This window comes from Talpa occidentalis, unplaced genomic scaffold (assembly GCF_014898055.3).
Source record: "Talpa occidentalis isolate TD23 unplaced genomic scaffold, MPIMG_talOcc4v2.1 talOcc4.2, whole genome shotgun sequence".
Lineage (NCBI taxonomy): Eukaryota > Metazoa > Chordata > Mammalia > Eulipotyphla > Talpidae > Talpa > Talpa occidentalis.
Window position 1 is genome coordinate 20,743,188 of NW_023602073.1, and position 19,167 is coordinate 20,762,354.

Here is a 19,167-nt window from a genome sequence, read left to right on the forward strand (position 1 = left end):
TTTGCATATGATTTATATACTAACCCAATTGTCAGTGTGTTTGTGTGTGTGTGTGTGTGTGTGTGTGTGTGTAAAAAGAAATGTCACATTATGGAATACAAATATCTAACTATTAGTTAATATACTGTAACCATAGCTATCTTTGATACCAAGAGGAAAGCAGTGGAAAACAAGAGACTTGAAGTAACTCTTTTGTTGGTTTTTAGGTATCGTTATCAAGATAATTTTGCCTTTCTTCATAAGCTGTGACCTTAGTAAGAAGATAAAGATGGTCCCTTTTGTTCCATTAAAGAAAGTCCTCCATTCAAAGAAGATTCAGAATTTTACTTCCTTCATTCTACTATTTGCTTGTCTCCAGATTATCTGTTTTTTTTTTTTAAAGGGGTCATTCATAATATAACAATATATAACAGTGAATATTTCTTTTTTAAACAATTTTTAAAATTCAGGTAGATGAAGTGATTTCAATATATAATAAAAGTTTTGTTCAATGTATTAAGTGTGATACATCTAAGGATTTTTACCAGCTATTCCCCTTGAAAGTCTTTTTCCTTATATTTCTAAAAATTTGGCCATTAACATGTCCTTTGCAGATTTTTTTCTAAATTATCTCTAATTCAGAACTTTCCCTGAGGATTAGAAGAAATCAGAAGGCTACATTAATGTTGTAAACGATGTTTGGGTGCAGTGGGTTGAGCATAGTGCGTTGAGCATGCACTGTGAAGCTGTCCGCAGCCTCTGGACCATGTTCGATTCCCGGCCTGCCAGGGAGATAACCACATAGTGCGGCAGACCTCTCCTGTCTTGCCCGCTGCTCCCCTCAGTAGTGTTTTCAGTCTGTCTGCCTGTTCTGCTTCCTGCCCTGTCTCTGATAAAACCTCTCACCTTCCCACATCTCTGGCCTGTACCCCAGCTATTGTATAAATAAATAAATCTTAAAAAATAATAAAAGAAGGAAGTTTGGTCACTTATAATCTTTCAATCTATTGTTTCTGTTTGATCCTTACTTTGTGAAGATGGAATATATTAGTCACTTTATTCCCATTAATATATTTAATTTATTCCCATAGTTTTATGTTTGTATGATAAATGAGCAATTTATCTGTGATTTCTGATGTGGAAGCAGCCCTTATCATTTACAATTGGCAGATATGAGTCAATAAAAAATATGAATACAAGAAGTATCAGAGCGTCATCCATCATACATTCACACTGCATTACTTCTAAGATGGTTTACACAATGAAAGGCATTGCTGGGGAGGTGGGAACTGCACTCCGCAAAATGTTTCTGGAGAGGAAGGAGTTTGCAATGTTCTCTCCCAAATCCATAATTTCCATGTAAACAATCCATGTAAATATTAGTTCACACATAATATTTCATATTTTACAAGTTAAATATCAGAGGCTCATCTCTCACCCATTCAAAAATCAGTCATTTATGGGTTTTTCATTATTCTGATTAATCTATCATTTTAGAACCTTAGGAAACTCACCAGAGCATATTCAAATGCATCCCCTCAAATGAAGAAGAAGCTGTTGATGTGGTCAACTTACATTTAGTTCAAAATTCAGATCTCTGAGTTCAGGCACATTCAGAAAATTATGAATTTGATAGAGAAATAAGTTCATTTCAACCCTTCTTTGGCCTCTGGGGGTTAGACTCTGAAGTCACTTTGGCACAAGCAAGTTATCTGGGTGCTATGGGTATTTGGTGTTCCTGGGCAATACCCTGGGACCAAAATTTATAATTACATTGATTGTTCCTGCAGAGTATTTCTCTGTTGAGTTGATTTAATGATTATACCTAGTTACCTGGAAATTCACCTTATTACAAAAATGTATACAACATGGATTAAAACCTTGAAGGTATGACCTAAAACTTGTGGAAAGCATAGACTATAAGCTCATTGACATGTACCTTAGTGAAAACTCGAAACAATAAAATACTTGGGAGAAAACAGAGGCAATAATCTTATTGAGATCAGCCTAAGATATGACTCTGGGGATTGGACTCCAATAAGAGGGAAACAATCAAAAAATAAACAAAGGGGACTACATTGAACTAAAGAGCTTCTGAACAGTGATGGAAACCATCACTAGAAGAAAAAGATGACCACTAGTGGTAAAAGATATTTACAAACTATCTAAGATCAGAGATTAATATCTAAAAAATATAATCAACTCATACAATTCAATATGAAAAAACTGCTCTATTAAATATTGAAAGAGGATCTCAATAGGCTCTCTCTGCATATAACAGATAGCCAATAGTCTCATGAAAAGATGTTCACTTCTTTTATTGTAGAATAGGTACATAAAAACCACAATCACATCTCATCTCAAACTTGTGAGAGGCCATTATCCAGAAGACAAGAAGGCAAGGGTGCTGGAGAAGGGACAGATAAAAGGGAACCTTCATATGCTGGTACATTAATGCAACTACCATGGGGAAAAAGATGCAAGTTTCTGAAAAATTTAAAAATATATCTACAGTATGATCCACAATTTCCACTCTTGGTTTGCATTCAAAGAATGTGGAAACCAGTATTTTCAAATGTAGAGTCACCTTTGGTTCATTATAACACTATTTACAACAGCAAAGAGGTAGAAAAAACGTAAGTGCCCTTCAAAGAATGATCACTAAAGATGCGGTATATGCATAGGATAGAGCACTACAGATATAAAATGGTTGAAATCTGTCATTTGTCACAACCTTGATTAGACTTAGGTTATTTTGTTTAGTGAAATTAGTCAAAGAAAAAAGACACATGATTTTGCTAATGAGTTACATAGTAACAAAACAAAGGAATGAATTAACAACAAAAAAAAAAAAAAACTTTTGGAGCAACTAGTGCTTACCAAAGGGAGGGGAGATTTGGAGGGGGTGATTCAGGTAAAATGTGTCAATTGCATGGAGAACAGAATTGGAGTTTTAGCGCTGAACTTAAGCATATACACAAGATGATTTTTAATTGTTAACACCTGAAATATTGATATTATAATAATGTTGTGTCCATTTAAAAAAATGGATTTGAATTTATTTTTTTATAAAAACTGATGTACAAATCCATTACACTAAAAACTATATAATTGAGGATAGAATCCTAAAGACATAAGTAAATGCAAAATAAAAAGTATTCTGGTCATGGATTAGAAGATATGAGATTTTTATTTTGCTGCTTAATCTATACATTTAACATTTGGCAATTGGTAAACTGATTTTAATGCTTATATGGATATAGAAAGACCCTCGAGAATCATAAACAACCTGGAAGAAGAGAGTTGAAAAGCTTGGACTGTGAAACTAGTTCTTAATAGAGTTTGATGTTATACGCATGAACCCATACATCAATAGAACATAGTAGGAAATCACACACCTACACCATCATTTAACAAAACACAGGTGAAATTCATCAGGAAACAATATTTTGCAATTAATGACACTGAAATTCTGAGGACATGATTGCTCATTTAAAGATACAGAATCTATCAGATATCCTTTGAATAAAAGGAATCAAAACTTCTACCTTGTGACTTTTGTAAAACTGATTTTACAATGGATTGTTGAAATAAAGAATAATGCAGGGCCACCCCTGGTGGCGCAGCGGTTAAGCACTGGGCTGCAAAGTTGCCCGTAGCTCTGCAGCGCCTGTTTGATCCCAGGCCACCGGCGAGGGTCCCACATGGCGCGCAGACCTCTCCTGCCGCCCACTGCTCCTCTCAGCAGTGTCCTCCGTCTGTCTGCCTGTTCTGCTCCCCACTCTGGCTCTGGTGAATTCTCTCACCCTCCCACACTTCTGACTGTACCCAGAAAATTTTTATTTCTCAAGAAAAAAAATAAATTTCAATTAATTCTGGAAAAAATATGAAAAAATCTTTTTCAGTATTGTCTGTTGTTCTTACCTTTAAAACATGGAATATAGATGAAATGGTGTTTGGGAACTTTTATAAGCCCATGTCAGTCCCTTCTTTTCTATCATTTATAATTCAAACGCTTTTTCATAGTGTTTCTCACTCTGTTTCATGAGTTTATTTGGCAGAATTTCATATTTTCACACTTGGAAACTTTTCTTTCAGTCACTAATTCTGTCTTTACTTGTGATTTGAGATGATTGATCATCCATTGATACCTATTTTCTGATCACAGCTCATTATACCTCCATAAGTACATTTATCTACTTTTTTAAAATAACTATCCTTTTTGTTAGCATGCAATAATGCAAATGGTTTTGCCATTCATTTCTTAAGTCATTTTAATGTTTACGAACACGTATTTCTGAGCAACTTAAAGATTATTGTTATTTAAAATTTTTCTCACTTGAGTGCCAAGTAATCCATATATCTTAAGAGAGGGGCAGAGTGGCCTCAGTGTACTGCTCCTGGAGGCCCTAAATTTGATAGAGCCTGGGAGTGGAGGTGCTACCTGGTCAATGGGTGCTGAAGGTCAGGTAATTACACTGAGTTCACAGACATGGTATGATATCCCAACTCGTTAGGGGAATTGCAGAAAATGAGAAAGAACCTCATGTTACTGTTTCCCATCATCCTGACTGAAATCATCAGGGAAGAGACTACATTAACTTCTTCAAAATTATGGAAATTTTTCTCACACCTGGTTTTGTGTGGTGATATATTAATCTACACTGTTTGGCAGAATAATTTTCATAGAGCTACTGAATGTCTGATATGACACTCAGTGTGCTCCTTTCTCAATTTAGCTCTAAATTCCTGGTTGCCTGGTTGGCTCTCCACAGGTAACAATTTGGGTACCCCTCTCTCTGTTGCTAACTCAAGGATACAAGTCATGAGTGAACAGTTAACTGGTCTGGACCTGAATACATTATGTCCAGAAAAAATGCACTTTGAGATTGTAGGGTAAATGATTTGGTAAATGGTTTTCAGGCTTTTCTGCCCTCCCACTGTTAGGATTGCCCCGCCTGATGGGACACCTGCAGTTGTTACACTGTTGCAAACTATCTTATTTATTTTTGTGGGCCACCCGAAAGGTATTGAGATAGTCAAAAGAAAAGAGGCAGGAGAGAAAAGGGGGAGAAAAGAAGGCCAGAGAAGGCCATAGTGAAGACTTGCAGGAGGCTTGGAGGCCTCCTGGCCCCCGCACTTCTGCCTGCCAATGTTCCTGGTTGCTGTGATGCATGTAAAGCTTAATAAAAGCTTGGTGGCCTGAGAAAGCCACCAAGGGCTCCAGGACTCTCCTATACCCGTCTGCCAGATCAGAAAACCTGCTCCGTGCCCATCCTGACACTACAATTGGTGTAGTTGGCAGGATGATCAAATGCAGACAAGTATGGAGCCCTCCAAAGATCTCAGGAAAGACTGAGGAGTAGCAGACTGTGTTTGCCTCTGACAACGCTGGATGTGCCATGGCAGCGCAGGTGGTGACCAGACTCCAGGAGCTGCAAGACGAGACCTCAAGTGCAGAAGACGGCCCAAGAGGACCAGCCAATGACCCCGGAGGCAGCAGAATCGTCAGGGAAGAAGGACCATGATTCGGAGCTCGCCCAGTGCTGATGCAGGAAAGGACTGATGGACTTGGACTGACAATCCCACCAGAAGGTGGAGGAACTTTGGTAGGGTAATGTTATGTTTTGGGGACCCTGAGGGAGGATGGTATTGTTTGTACACCCCAGGAGATGGGAATCTGTGGGTGGCCAGTGGGCTTTGATGGCCAGGAGCAGCCTGTGTACTGCCCAGCAGCCAGGCAGAGGAAAAACCAACTTAGAAAGGTAAAAGCTGGTGCTGAGATTGGGAAGCCCTGAACAGCTGTTAAGCAGACTGAGTATGCTAAAGAAGGCTAGTGAGTCTCTTAAAATCACCAGTGGGTGATGCCCTGCTCACTATTGGGTAAGGGTGAGGAGTTGAGGAACCTGTCCTTGGGGGATGGATGGGGAACATGGCTTGTGGTGGAGCCCACAGCCAAAGAGGGGGCCCAAGAGAGGCCGCATGTGGAGCTTTCATCCATGGATCCCCAACCCATGTGCTTGTGCAGTCGGTTAGCCTGAGTGCAGGGATCTGCGTGTCGCATTGGTGGCTATGAAAGCCAAGTGTTGGAGTGACTGCAGACAGAAAACCCTGATGATTGGGTGATTACCCCCAGAGTACAGAATTGCCAATCCAAGAGTGAGTGCATCCTGGGGGTGGATGTGGTGTGTGGCTTGTGGCCAAGACCACAGCCGGATGGTTCTCCTCCCTCTATGAGCAGTGCCTTTGGCAGCACAAGTGGTAGATCATTTGCTGGTGCCAATAATCATCTTTTGCCACTAGGTTGGTGCATGCCTGGAATTATTTGTGTTCTATTGTATAGTTTAATGGTTGTATATTCTATTTTCTTTTCTTTTGTGGGCTATGGTTGCAGTGTTTAATTTTGTTAAGGGAAAATTGTATATATATATATATATATATATATATATACACATAGACTATAGCAGAAAACCCTGAGGGGGTGGATTGTAGGGTAAATGGTTTGGTAAATGGTTTTCAGGCTTTTCTGCCCTCCCATAGTTAGGATTGCCCTGCCTGATGGGGGCACCTTCAGTTGTTACATTGTTGCAACTGTCTTATTTACTTCTGTGGGCCATGGGAGGGGTATTGAGATAGTCACCAAAAGAAAAGAGGCAGGTGAGAGAAGAAGAGAAAAGAAGGCCAGAGAAGCCCAGAGTGAAGACTTGCTAGGGGCTTGGAGGCCTACCAGCCTCCTGGACCCTGGCACTCCTGCCTGCCAGTGTACCTGGTTGCTGCGATGCATGTAAAGCTCAATAAAAGCTTGAGAAGCCACCAAGGGCTCCAGGGCTCTCCTTTACCCAAGTCTGCTTGGATCATAGAAGACCTGCTAAGTGTCCATCCTGCCACTGCAGAGATAAAGCAATATTTTGGAGATGCCTTTTTCTGTGCAAATTAGTAACCTCAAAATAGATGTCAAGATTTATGGAAGAACTAAAACTCCCAATTCTGGGTACATGATGCTCTCAATATTGTAATTAATAACATCCTTGTTTTTCTCAATACAGAGACAACAACAGCTACAAATATAAACCAGACAGGTCCCCAGATCCTTTCCCTGTTCCCCTGCAAATTAGAGAATACCTTCATTCAGGACCATAAAGTTTGGGCAGCTTTTCCAGGATTATCTGTAGCTTATTCCATGCTTGAGTCCACAGCCTTGATTCTTTAATAAACTCATTTAATTTTCACTCACCTCAATTTATTTACCCCAGCAGTTTCCCCAATATGTTGTGAACTTGTTTGTCAACCACGAATTAACAGAAATGTCTCAACAAAGTGTCAGGGTTGCCTTCTTTGGAAAACCTTTCTTACAGCTGAGTTCATGGCTTGATTTCTCAGGCTATAGATCATTGGGTTGAGTGTTGGGGGCACTATTGTGTACATAGTAGAGAGGATAATGTCCAGTAAACTTGGAAAGTCAGAAGGCGGTTTTAGATACTCAAAGAAGCTCGTTGAAATGAATAAAATGACAACAGCAAGGTGGGGAAGGCAAGTGGAAAAGGCCTTAGCTCTGCCCTCAGCAGATGGCATCCTCAGCACAGTAGAGAATATCTGTGCATAGGACACTCCAATAAAGGTGACACAAAGAAAGGCTATAACAGCCAAGAAGTCACTGATCCCAATCTCGCTGATGTACTCATTAGAACACGAGAGTTTCAGGAGCTGGGGGATGTCACAGAAGTATTGGTGAATGATATGGGAACCACAGAAGTGGATAGAGAAGGTGGCAGCTGTCTGCATGGCTCCTGAAATGATCCCACTGATCCAGACGCCTAAGACACTGTGGACACATTTACTGGCATCCATGATGATTTCATAGCGCAGTGGAAGGCAGATGGCCACGTAGCGATCATAGGACATCACTGTCAGCATGGACAGCTCAGCAGAACCACAGATAGTAAAAGCATAGCACTGCACTACGCATTCCTTGAAGGAAATGTAGCCACTATGCATGAAAGAGTTGTAAATTGACTTTGGTACAGTCACAGAAATGTAGCACAGATCCAGAAAGGAGAGATGTTTCAGGAAGAAATACATGGGTGAGTGGAGACTACTGTCCATGGAAATTGCGGTGATAATGAGGAGATTGCCAGTTAGTGCCACCAGGTATAAGACTAAGAACAGGGAAGCATGGACGAGTTCCAGCTCAAGCTTGGCAGAAAATCCCAACAGTAGAAACCCATTCATAGTGAAATTCCCCATATTCCTCCACATAGCCATCACACATCATTTCTGCGTTATGTTGGCTGCAAGACAAAATGGAACCATTGGATGTTTCTGTGACTTAACTGTTCAGTGAAGTAAATGATGAAATTATTTGAAGAAATCACTACTTTATTATAAATGTGAAAGTATTTTCAATATTAATGATAACGTGGAGCATTTTAACTGACTTGACTCAGCCATGATACATAGGCTATGAAAACACAGGTTAGGGAGATGATTATTTGATTATTGAGCATTTCAATGAAACAAAACCCAAATACATATAATATAATTAATAATATATATATATTAAAGTTTTATACATTCATTTATTGCATGAAGAACTGGGGTGTAGGCCAGAGGTGCAGGGCATGAGAGGATTCATCATATAGAGTGGGGAGAAGAACAGGAGGATTTACTGAAATTCACTGCCAAGGGGAGCAGCGGACAAGACAGGAGAAGTCTGTTGTGCCATGTGGGTCAGCTCCCTTGCCAGGGATTGAAATCAGGCCATAGTGGTGATAGTGGAGATACTCAACCCTTAGGCAACCATGGAGGCCCTAAAATATATTTTTAAATGTATAATATTGTTAACATGATGTGTGGGATTAATTTTTATTTGTATTTAAAAGTTAACACATGTATGTAGTAAAATCAAATTTGTTCATACTTCTGGAAAAGAGCAAATTATTTAGAAGAAGGCTTGCAACAATCTACCACCTAAAGAATATAAATTTTAGCTATAGAACATGTATTATGTTCTCTGGTAATTAGTTAAAGAAACTATTTTCATTTAAAATTAGCACAGGTGGGCCCCCTGGTGGCACAGCAGTTGAGCGCTGGGCTGTGAAGCTGCCCGCAGCCTCTGAAGCGCCGGTTCGATCCCAGCCACCGGCTAGGGTCCCACATGGCGCGCAGACCTCTCCTGCCGCCCGCTGCTCCCCTCAGCAGTATACTTCATCAGTCTGCCTGCTCTGCTCTCCACTCTGACCCTGGTGAATTTTCTCACCTTCCCGCGCTTCTGACTGTACCCAGTGCTTATGTAAAAAAAATAAATAAATCTTTAAAAAAATAAAATTATCTTTTTTGAATGCTGAGAAATATTCCATGGTGTATATGTACCACATCTTCTTGATCCAGTCATCTATTTTTGGGCATTTGCGCTGTTTCCAAAGCTTAGCTATTGTAAACAGTGCTGCTATAAACATAGGGGTGCAGGTGTTCTTTGGAATTGATGTTTCTGTGTCCTTTGGGTAAATACCTAGGAGTGGAATTGCTGGATCATATGGAAGCTTTAGGTTTAGTAGGTCCTGAAATCTCCACACAGCTCTCCATAGTGGTTGGACCACATGCAATTTGCAGCAACATGGATGGCGCTGGAAGGGATCATGCTCAGCGAAATAAGCCAGAAAGAAAAAGAAAAATACCGGATGGTCTCACTCATAGCAGGAATCTAGAAAACTTAAATAAGGGACCAGGAAAATGAATAACTATAAGAAAGTGAAAATCAAAATCAACAAAAAACTATGAACCAGAGACACTTTTTGGGGGGTGGGGGGCGGGAGGGAAGGAATTGGGGTCAAAATGGGGGGGTTGCAAAAAACAAAAAAAAATAAAATAAATTAAATAAATTAAATTAGCACAGGGCCACCCCTGCTGGTGCAGCGGTTGAGCGCTGGGCTGCAAAGCTGCCCACAGCCTCTGCAACGCCAGTTCAATCCCCGGTCACCGGGCAAGGGTCCCACATGGAGAGCAGACCTCTCCTGCCGCCCACTGCTCCCCTCAGCAGTGTACTTCGTCAGTCTGTCTGCTCTGCTCTCCGCTTTGACTCTGGTGGATTCTCTCACCCGTGCTTCTGACTGTGCTTCTGACTATACCCAGTGCTTGTATAAATAAATAAATAAATATTAAAAATAAATAAATAAATAAAACTAGCACAGTAGCAAAAACATTGACATATTCTAAAATTGAAATGGAATTATATTTTCATGATAATATTCTGATGTTCTTGAAAATTATATTAATGACATATTTTTTCTGAAATGTTATCACTGTATGGATGACATAGAAGGAAGACATACACTGTATGTTATCAATATATGTAAATACTCAAGAATGGAATAAGCAGAGATAAAGAATATGAGGAAATACAATCATAGCAGCAGTAATAATTTTTGCATGGTGAGGGGATGATTTTCTTTATTACTCTTTTGATTTGTTAGCCTGACCTGACACACATAGGAAAATGAACCTCCATTTTAGTTTTTCAGCCTGAACTCCATGGATGCACCTGAATAATTTACTTAGAAGCTGAGGATGATGGAAACTTCTAGATGCTGTAGTGTATTATGTAATTTTTTGTGGAAATTGTCCTGATTGATAGAAAAGATTTGACTGATGAGGGAGTTCCTTGCACACACAAGGAAGACTTATTGGAAAATTGTGTAAGCCTTATATGTGTGGGTGTCTTCTGGAATGTTCATTATTGTTAAATTAATTTTATTGTTAAATTAATATTGTTGATTGTATTTTATATTTAGATCTCATTGACGAGACACTTTTAAGATGACATCTGACATTTCTAAAGATTGTGATAACACACTTATCAAACACGACAGATGAGATGTCTGGAACTTCCAGAAACTTTCATATCTGTGTACGGAAGAAAACTGCTTATTTTCTTTTGAGAACCCAAGAAGAAGAGACTAGGCTCCACGTGCATGGAAATATTGCTTGATTAACCAAAAGTATTCTCGTTGGTCTTCCATTAATTTAAATCTACAATTGCAATAAGTACAGGAGCTACATAGATGGATTAAAAGCAGTTTTTGTTTACAACTATTAAACTTTGTGTAACTTTTCTCCCTTTTGAAGACAAAAAATCATGCATATTAACTCAGTTGTGTATGTGAGTATGTGTGTGTGCAAAAGCAATTTTGAGACATTTGGGTTATAGATAACTTTCTAAGTTATAGATAACTTTTTAAGATTACTGAATATGTTGCACAGCTGTGATACCAAGTACAAAAACAGGAAATGATGATAGGAATGAATGTATCTTGCTGGTTCTTACAAACAACCTCAATATTTTTTAATCTATTTTTATGAGTATCAATTTATGAACATTATGATGGTCATATTTTTTTTCTTCAATGAAATCCCTTCTTTCATTGTTGGTCAGAGCATTAGGTTGGTTTTACATCCCTATTTTACTACTTCATTTTCTCCAAATTACTCACTCTGCTATAACACAGGGGGAATTCAAAACTCCAGAACTTTTACCACAGTCTTAGGTCATATTGATATTTTTAAAGAATGTTTAATGTTCACATAGATATAAAGTTTATAAAACAGAAGTCTTTTCTAAATATATTAAGATATATTTATTTATTTTTACCAGTTATTTTGGTTCTCAGGACCTTTCTTTGTATTCTGAAAATACTGATCATTCACAAGTCCACTCCAGAATTTTTTTTTTTACTACAGAGATTTCCCTAGGAGTGAAAATGAATAAGAAAGTTGGAATTACAAGAAGCATGTCATTTTCTGAGGGTTTTCTTTTGATCCTTATTTCATGAAGCTGGAAAATGTAGTTATTTTGCTCTCAATAATTTATGCATTCCAAATTTATAAAATTTCCTGTCATACTTAAGAATTTATCAGTGATTTCTGATGTGGAAAACATCTTAAATGTCTTTCAAGTCATTATATTATGATGGTTATTAAAGAAAAACTTTTCTAGGAGGTAGGAATTGCACTCCATAAAATGATTCTGGAATGAAGAGACCTTACCATATCCTCTTTGAGATTCCTAATTTCCATTAAGATAATCATACCTAGTATTTCATGTTTTACAATTAAATGGCAGCAGCTTGTTATATCACCCATTCAAATTAAGTAGTTTATGGGCTTAATGTTATTTTCACCCTTAGGCTATGGAATCTTTTGGCATAAGAATAATTATTAAATGCAGCAGGTGTTTGGTGTTTTTGGTAAATACCCTGGGATCAAAATTTGTGATAATGATTATCGTTCCTACAGAGTTTATTTTTTTCTGTTGATCTGATTTCATGATCAAACCTAGTAACATGGAATTTCAACTCATTTGTGTTTTGGGGGCAAAGTTACTGAAAAATACCATAGCATATGTTGAAGATATGAATACCTCCAAAACTTAATTTAGTACTATTAATTGTCTTAGCAATTCATTAGTTTAATTTTAAGTAAATGATATTATAATTTCTAATAAATAGCCCCCTTTTCTGAAAAGGGGTAAAAACCATTGGATTACTCCTAATGAAGCAATGAAGTACTCCCTAAATGGCAATGTAATTTCACTTTGAATGGGTAAGTAGCAAGTAGCCATTTTTTTCAGAATCATGTTTGTGGTCTATGGTTTAACAAGTATCACTTAAAAATTGCTGTGAAAATAAACTCATTGTTTCAAAGGTAAGCCCAAACCAAATAGTTAACAAACATATATTTCATTATCAAAAATAAGTCTCTTCATCCCCGGCTATCATTTCACAGATGTGAGCTTTTCCAATCCTTTAATGTCACAAAATAGATTTCATTGGTTTCTACAATATATAAACTATCATTTTAACCCAATAAGTCAACTAATTGTCAATGCATCACACATTTATGAACTAAGAATAGTATGCAAAGGTGGGCCTCCCTGGTGGCACAAGGGGTTAAGAGACAACCTATTGGGCTGACTGCAGCACTGCAGCACAAGTTCAATTCCTAGCCAGGGGGTAACCCACATGGCACAGCAGACCTATCCTGGCTCGCCCTCTGCTCTCCTTAGCAATGTGTTTTGGTTGGTCGGCCTGTTCTGTTACCTACTCTCTCTGGTGAATCCTCTCTCTCTCTCTCTCTCTCTCTCTCTCTCTCTCTCTCTCTCACACACACACACACACACACACACACATATACACACACATGGCGCTTCTGGCCTGTACCCCCATTCTTGTGTGCATGGATGGATAAATCTTCAAAAAAAAAAATAATAGTATGCAAAGGTTTAATTTAAGTCAACCATTCAGTACTTATATCTGTGCTGCTTAATTTGGAGGATAAAGAGGATAAATCTTCTGTTTTAAAGAATGAAAGAAATGGAAAACAATTTCTGATGATATAAAACAACAAAGAAAAATGTCTGAAAAAATACAACATAAATAGGTGTAGTGGCCCTCCGTGGTGGCACAAGTGGTTAAGACACAACCTATGAAGATATCCGCAGCCACTGCAGCACAAGGTCGATCCCTGGCCAGGGAGCTGACTCACATGACTCAGCAGACCTCTCCTGGCTTGCCCGCTGCTCCCTTCAGCAGTGCACTTCAGTCAGTCTGCCTGTCCTGTTCCCCACTCTGTCTCTGGTGAATCCTCTCACCCCCTACCCTTTGGCCTGTACCCCAGTTCTTGTATGAATAAATAACTCTTTAAAAAAAAAAGAAAAATGTGTAGAATTGCAAGTTGTTGAGCTATTGGAGGACATACAGAACAAAATTGAGGATAAGTGAAAAACTGAATAATTTCAAAATTTAAATTACTTCAGATAATCATATAAGGAGATACACATATCTGAAGAATTGTTAGTATTAGCAGGACTAGATGGCCTTTCCACACATTAAGAAAAGAAATAGTAAAGTCATAAGTAGCAGAGAATATTTGGTTAACATAAGCCAAATGTTTCAACATTTCATTAGTAAATACAATGTTCCAAAGATGTATTGAGGTTCTATAACTATTCAGGCAGAAAATGTGTAACAGCCTACACAGAAGTGAAACACACATTTTTAATTTGGGTAGGATGTTGGGTAGGATATTTTTCTACCTTTAAAATTATCTGAGTTTACAGCAGTGTACTTTGTCACTCTGCCTGTTCTACTCTCCACTCTGGCTCTGGTGAATTCTCTCACCCTCCCGTGCCTCTGACTGTACCCAGTGCTTGTATAAATAAATAAATAAATCTTTAAAAAATAATAAAAAATAAATAAAATAAAATTCTCTGAGTTTAAAGTCATAAAATCATAGACATTTGAATAACAAAATTAAAGTTATCTTTGCTTTGTACACAAAAATGAAATTACTCTCTACAATATGCACCAAGGGGAAATTAATACCTTAGCATGGCATCCTTGAATAAAACATTGCTATATATAGGGACTTTATTATGTTGAAGTATATCCCACTACACCTAATTGGTAGAGTTTTTTTATCATGAAAGGATATTGGATGTTTCCAAAAGTTTTGCCTAACTACTGAGATGATCACAATTTTTATTCTTTTTGGTGTTTTTTGAATTCCTTACTCAATATTGGTCTGATAGATTTTCTATCTTTTGATAACTTAGTATCTGTATCTTGTATGTTATAGAAAGAATCCATTTCCAAAAGGTTATTGAATTTGCTGTCATATAGTCTTTTGTGATCCTTTGTCTTGGTGGCATGAGTTGTAATGTCTCTTCTACCATTTCTGATTTTACTTGAGTAAGCTCTTATTGTTAGTCTGGATAAATGTTTTTCAGTTTTTCTTATCTTTTCAAATAGTCATTTTATAAAAGGTTTATCATTATGTAAAAACAAAAGTTTTTTTCTCTTCTTAACGTTATTCACTTAATGCCTCTTTTAATTGATGTAAGAGTGATTATCTGTGTTGTCTTATGTTTTCCATTTGCAGGGAATGTCATTTTCCATCCTTTTCATTTCACACTAGCACAGTCCCTAAAGCTGAAGTATATGCCTTGTAGAAAGGAAATACTGGAACTGGGTTTATTCTGATTTATTGACATGTAATTGTCATAGAACTTTGTGAACATTTAAGTTTTGATTTGATACACTGAATTTATAAAATGATGGTCACTATATTGTTATCTAATAAATAAATCATGTCACTTAATTCCTATAATTTTTTGTAATGAGAACATTCATTTTTATTATTAACAACATTCAGGTATGTATTAAATATTATTAACCGTAATCACCATGCTTTTCATTGGAGTCCCCAACCTGGTCAATTTATCATCAGAAGTCTTTTGAGTTGGGTCTTGTTTTGAATTAATTTAGTTAGAATTTTCATCATAGAGTCAACATAGAGGTGTTTTTTGAGAGAATTCAATTTATTTACATTTTAAGTTACCATTAAAATGTAAAGAATTTAATGATATCTTGAGAGTTATTTTCTGCTTTTTTTTCCCCCTTTGTTTCTTTCTACCTCTCTTGCTTCATTAAAACAAAATGTCTCCATATTGAATGGGAGAAAGTACTTGTACATCATACATCTGAGAAGGAACTAATATCCAGTCCAGTCTTGCACAACTCAACAAAAGGAAAAAAATGACCTAATCAAAAATGAGCAAAAAACTAAAGAGACAATTCTCAAAGAAGCTACACAGATGACCAAAAGGCACACAAAAAGTTTATCATAACCACTTATCATCAGGGAAATGTAAATCAAAACTATGAGATAACACCTCATTGCAGTGACAGTGGTCCATGTTAAAAAAAAAAAATAGACACAGCAAAAATTGATGAAGATAAGGAGAAAAATAAACTCTTATACACTGTTAGTGAGTATTTTGATTGGTCAGTCACTATGGAAAAAATTAAGTAAGTTTCCTCAAATAGTAAATACAGAACTTCCATATGACCCAGCAATTGCACTCGGTATCTACACAGAGATTCCAAAAACCCTAATTTGAAGTAATTTATTCAACCTATGTTAATTCAAGCATGATTTACAGTAACCAAGATACAGGAACAACAGAGCACTATTTTAAGTTTATCTGTATACACAGTGAAATACTACTCAGGTATAAAAAAGATAAACAGTTGCAGTTTGAGAAAATAAGGTAGAACTGGAGGAAATTATGCTAAGTGCAGTAAGTCAGAAGGTAAGAGACAACAAAGAGTGATTTCACTAAGATATGGATAATAGCGAAAACAGGAACTGATAAGACTAAGACATTGCATTGAAATATGATAGCAGAAATGAGGGTGGTGGAGTGTGGGAATAAGAAAAATAGAGGTAGGGTAAAGTTCATGGATTATTTGAGTGTGAGGATGGAGTGATAATATACATCTGAGGAGGTATGAACCTATTCCCCTAAATCATACAGTTTTGCAAATCATTGTTACCTAATTAGAAAAAAATAAAAATAGAAATTCCAGTTACTCCATATCTGGGTATATGCAAAACAGTACAAAATAATTATGTCAAATAAATATATATGCCACCACACAGTATTATTAACAATAGCCAAAAAATAGAAACAACATAAGTGTCCAGCAAAATATAATCAGCTACAAAATATGTGGTTTATATACATAATGGCATACTACTCAAGCATTCCATGGCAGGAATCTTGCCATTTGCTACAGGATGGATGGCCTTGAGGGAATTATATTCAGCAACTTACACAGAAAGACTAACACAGTAGGATTTCAGTCACTTGTGGTATGTAGAGAAACCAAACAAACAAATGAACCAAATAATACAATAACAAATTTTGGACTAATTAGTGGTTACCAGAAGGGAAGGGGATTGGAGAATAGGTTAATCAGATAAAAATATATCAATTGTATGGAGAAGGAACTGGAACTTTAGTAGTCAAGTTAATGCATTATAGATACAAATTGATTTTTATTGATGCATACCTAAACTTGCATAATGTTGAAATGCAATGATATTTTCATAAAGAATGGAGTCATGTATTAAAAATGTACAAAAAATGTAAACTCAAATATATATATCATCTATATAGATATATACACATATATAATAAAGTTGTATATATACATACATATACATATATAAAATTTATATTAAATATATAAATATAAATATATAACATATAAATTATTTATAACATTATTTTATAACAAATATATAACAAAAATATATAATATAAATTATTTATATGATTTATATATCAATCATTTATATAAAATATAAATATATATTATATATAATATCTAAATATATAATATATGAATATATATCATATATACATACATAATAAAGTTGTATATATACACATATATGTGTGTATATACACATATATATCATATACATATATACACACATATATACATAGATATCATATAGGAGAGAATTTTTAAAAACTTAAATAATTGGAAAAATTATCCTAGTCAAGGATTGAAAGACATGATCATTAATTTTTCTCTTGTATCTATAGATTAAATGTAATTTCCTATGAAAATCTCAGCAGATATGTTTTGGAATTGGAAAGGTGATTCTAAAGTTTGTACGAATAATCAGAGAAAACCAAGAAGCCTAGAATATGTGAAAGAATATAGAATTGGAAAACATGGAGTCCATATATATTAAGGTACTGTGAAACTACAGTAATACACAGTTTGATATTTTGTATGTATGAACATACACATCAATTGAACAAATTAGCATCTCCTACATCTATATCATCATTTGACATTATAAACGTGACATTCATCAGCAAAAAATATTTCTCAATCAATGGCACTGTAATTCATTGAGGAAACCACTTATTTAAAGATGATCCAGCAATTCCATTCCAAAGAATCTACCCAAAGCACACAAAAACACTAATTTGAAAGGAAACCTACACTCCTATGTTTATTGCAGCACTATTTACAATAGCCAAGATATGGAAACAACTGAAATGCCCCAAAATAGAGGAGTGGATCAAAAAGTTGTGGTATACTTACACAATGTAATATTACTCAGTGATCAAAAAAGACAAACTCATGCCATTTGCAGGAACATGGATGGAGCTCAAAATAAGCTCAATGAAATAAGCAGAAGGAAAAAGAAAAATATCAGATGGTTTCACTTTTAGGAGGAATATAAGGGAGCCAAATAAAGAATCAGGAAAAATAATTATAATAAATACAAAATACAAAATTAACAGGCAACTATAAATCAGAGACATTCTGCATGGAAGGAGGAGGGATCAAAACAGGGGAGGGAAGAGCACAGGGACTGTGGTGATGGTGCATGGGTTTAAGTCTGAGGTTGATAGAAAAGACTTTACGCTGATGAGGAGGCCCTTGCACATGTCAAGAAAAACTTAAATTAAAAATTGGCGGCAACATGGATGGAGCTAGAAGGAATTATGCTCAGTGAAATAAGCCAGAAGGAAAAAGAAAAATATCACATGGTTTCACTTATAGCTGGAATAAAGGGGAACAAAATAAGACATCAATGTAAGAAAATAATAACAATACAAAGCACAACAAAGCAAAAACAGACAATTATAAATCAAAGACATCCTGCAGGGGAGGAGGAGGGAGAGGGATCAGAGGGAGGGAGGGAGGAGCACAGGGGATTGAGGTGAGGGTGCATGGTACGTTGGTGAAGGTAACTCTATGGAGACTAAACCTGAGGGGGTGGGGGGAAGCAAATGTTCTTTAAAAATGAACAATGATGTAAAAAATTTAAAAAATTATTTAAAAATGAAGTTATTAGAATAGTAAAAAAAATGGTTCAGTTTTATTGTATGTGTGCATGTATGTTTTTGTAAGTGTATTCCATGGGAATATTAAAATACTGTTAAATTAAACCAAATACTTTATATTTAGACAATAATGAACAGAGATTTTAAATATGATACCTGACAATTCTAGAGATTATAATGACACATTTTCTCATCCAGGTGTTGTCTCTTGCAATTGAAACTTAACAGGTGATATTTCTGGAGGTTCCAAGAACTTCTATTTCTATGTAACTGGGAGAAGATTGCTTATTTTACCTTATAAAAACCAGCAAAAATGGTATATTCCATATGCATGAAAATTTCGCTTGACTTACCCAGAAGTATTTTATCTGGCCTTTAATTGATTATTGTTGATAATTTATACAGTGACCACATGTTGGAATTAAATGCAACTTTCGTTTTCATCATCAAAACTTTACATATCTTATCTTTAGAACCTT

General features: G+C 36.2%; 1 protein-coding gene across 1 annotated transcript; it reads right to left on the reverse strand.

The window, feature by feature from the left end:
* Positions 1–7,299: 7,299 nt before the first annotated feature.
* On the reverse strand, positions 7,300–8,223 carry LOC119251046 (olfactory receptor 14J1-like). Its single transcript, XM_037518553.1, has one exon. The coding sequence runs from the start codon at positions 8,221–8,223 to the stop codon at positions 7,300–7,302; it is 924 nt and encodes a 307-aa protein (XP_037374450.1).
* Between the last annotated feature and the right edge of the window lie 10,944 nt (positions 8,224–19,167).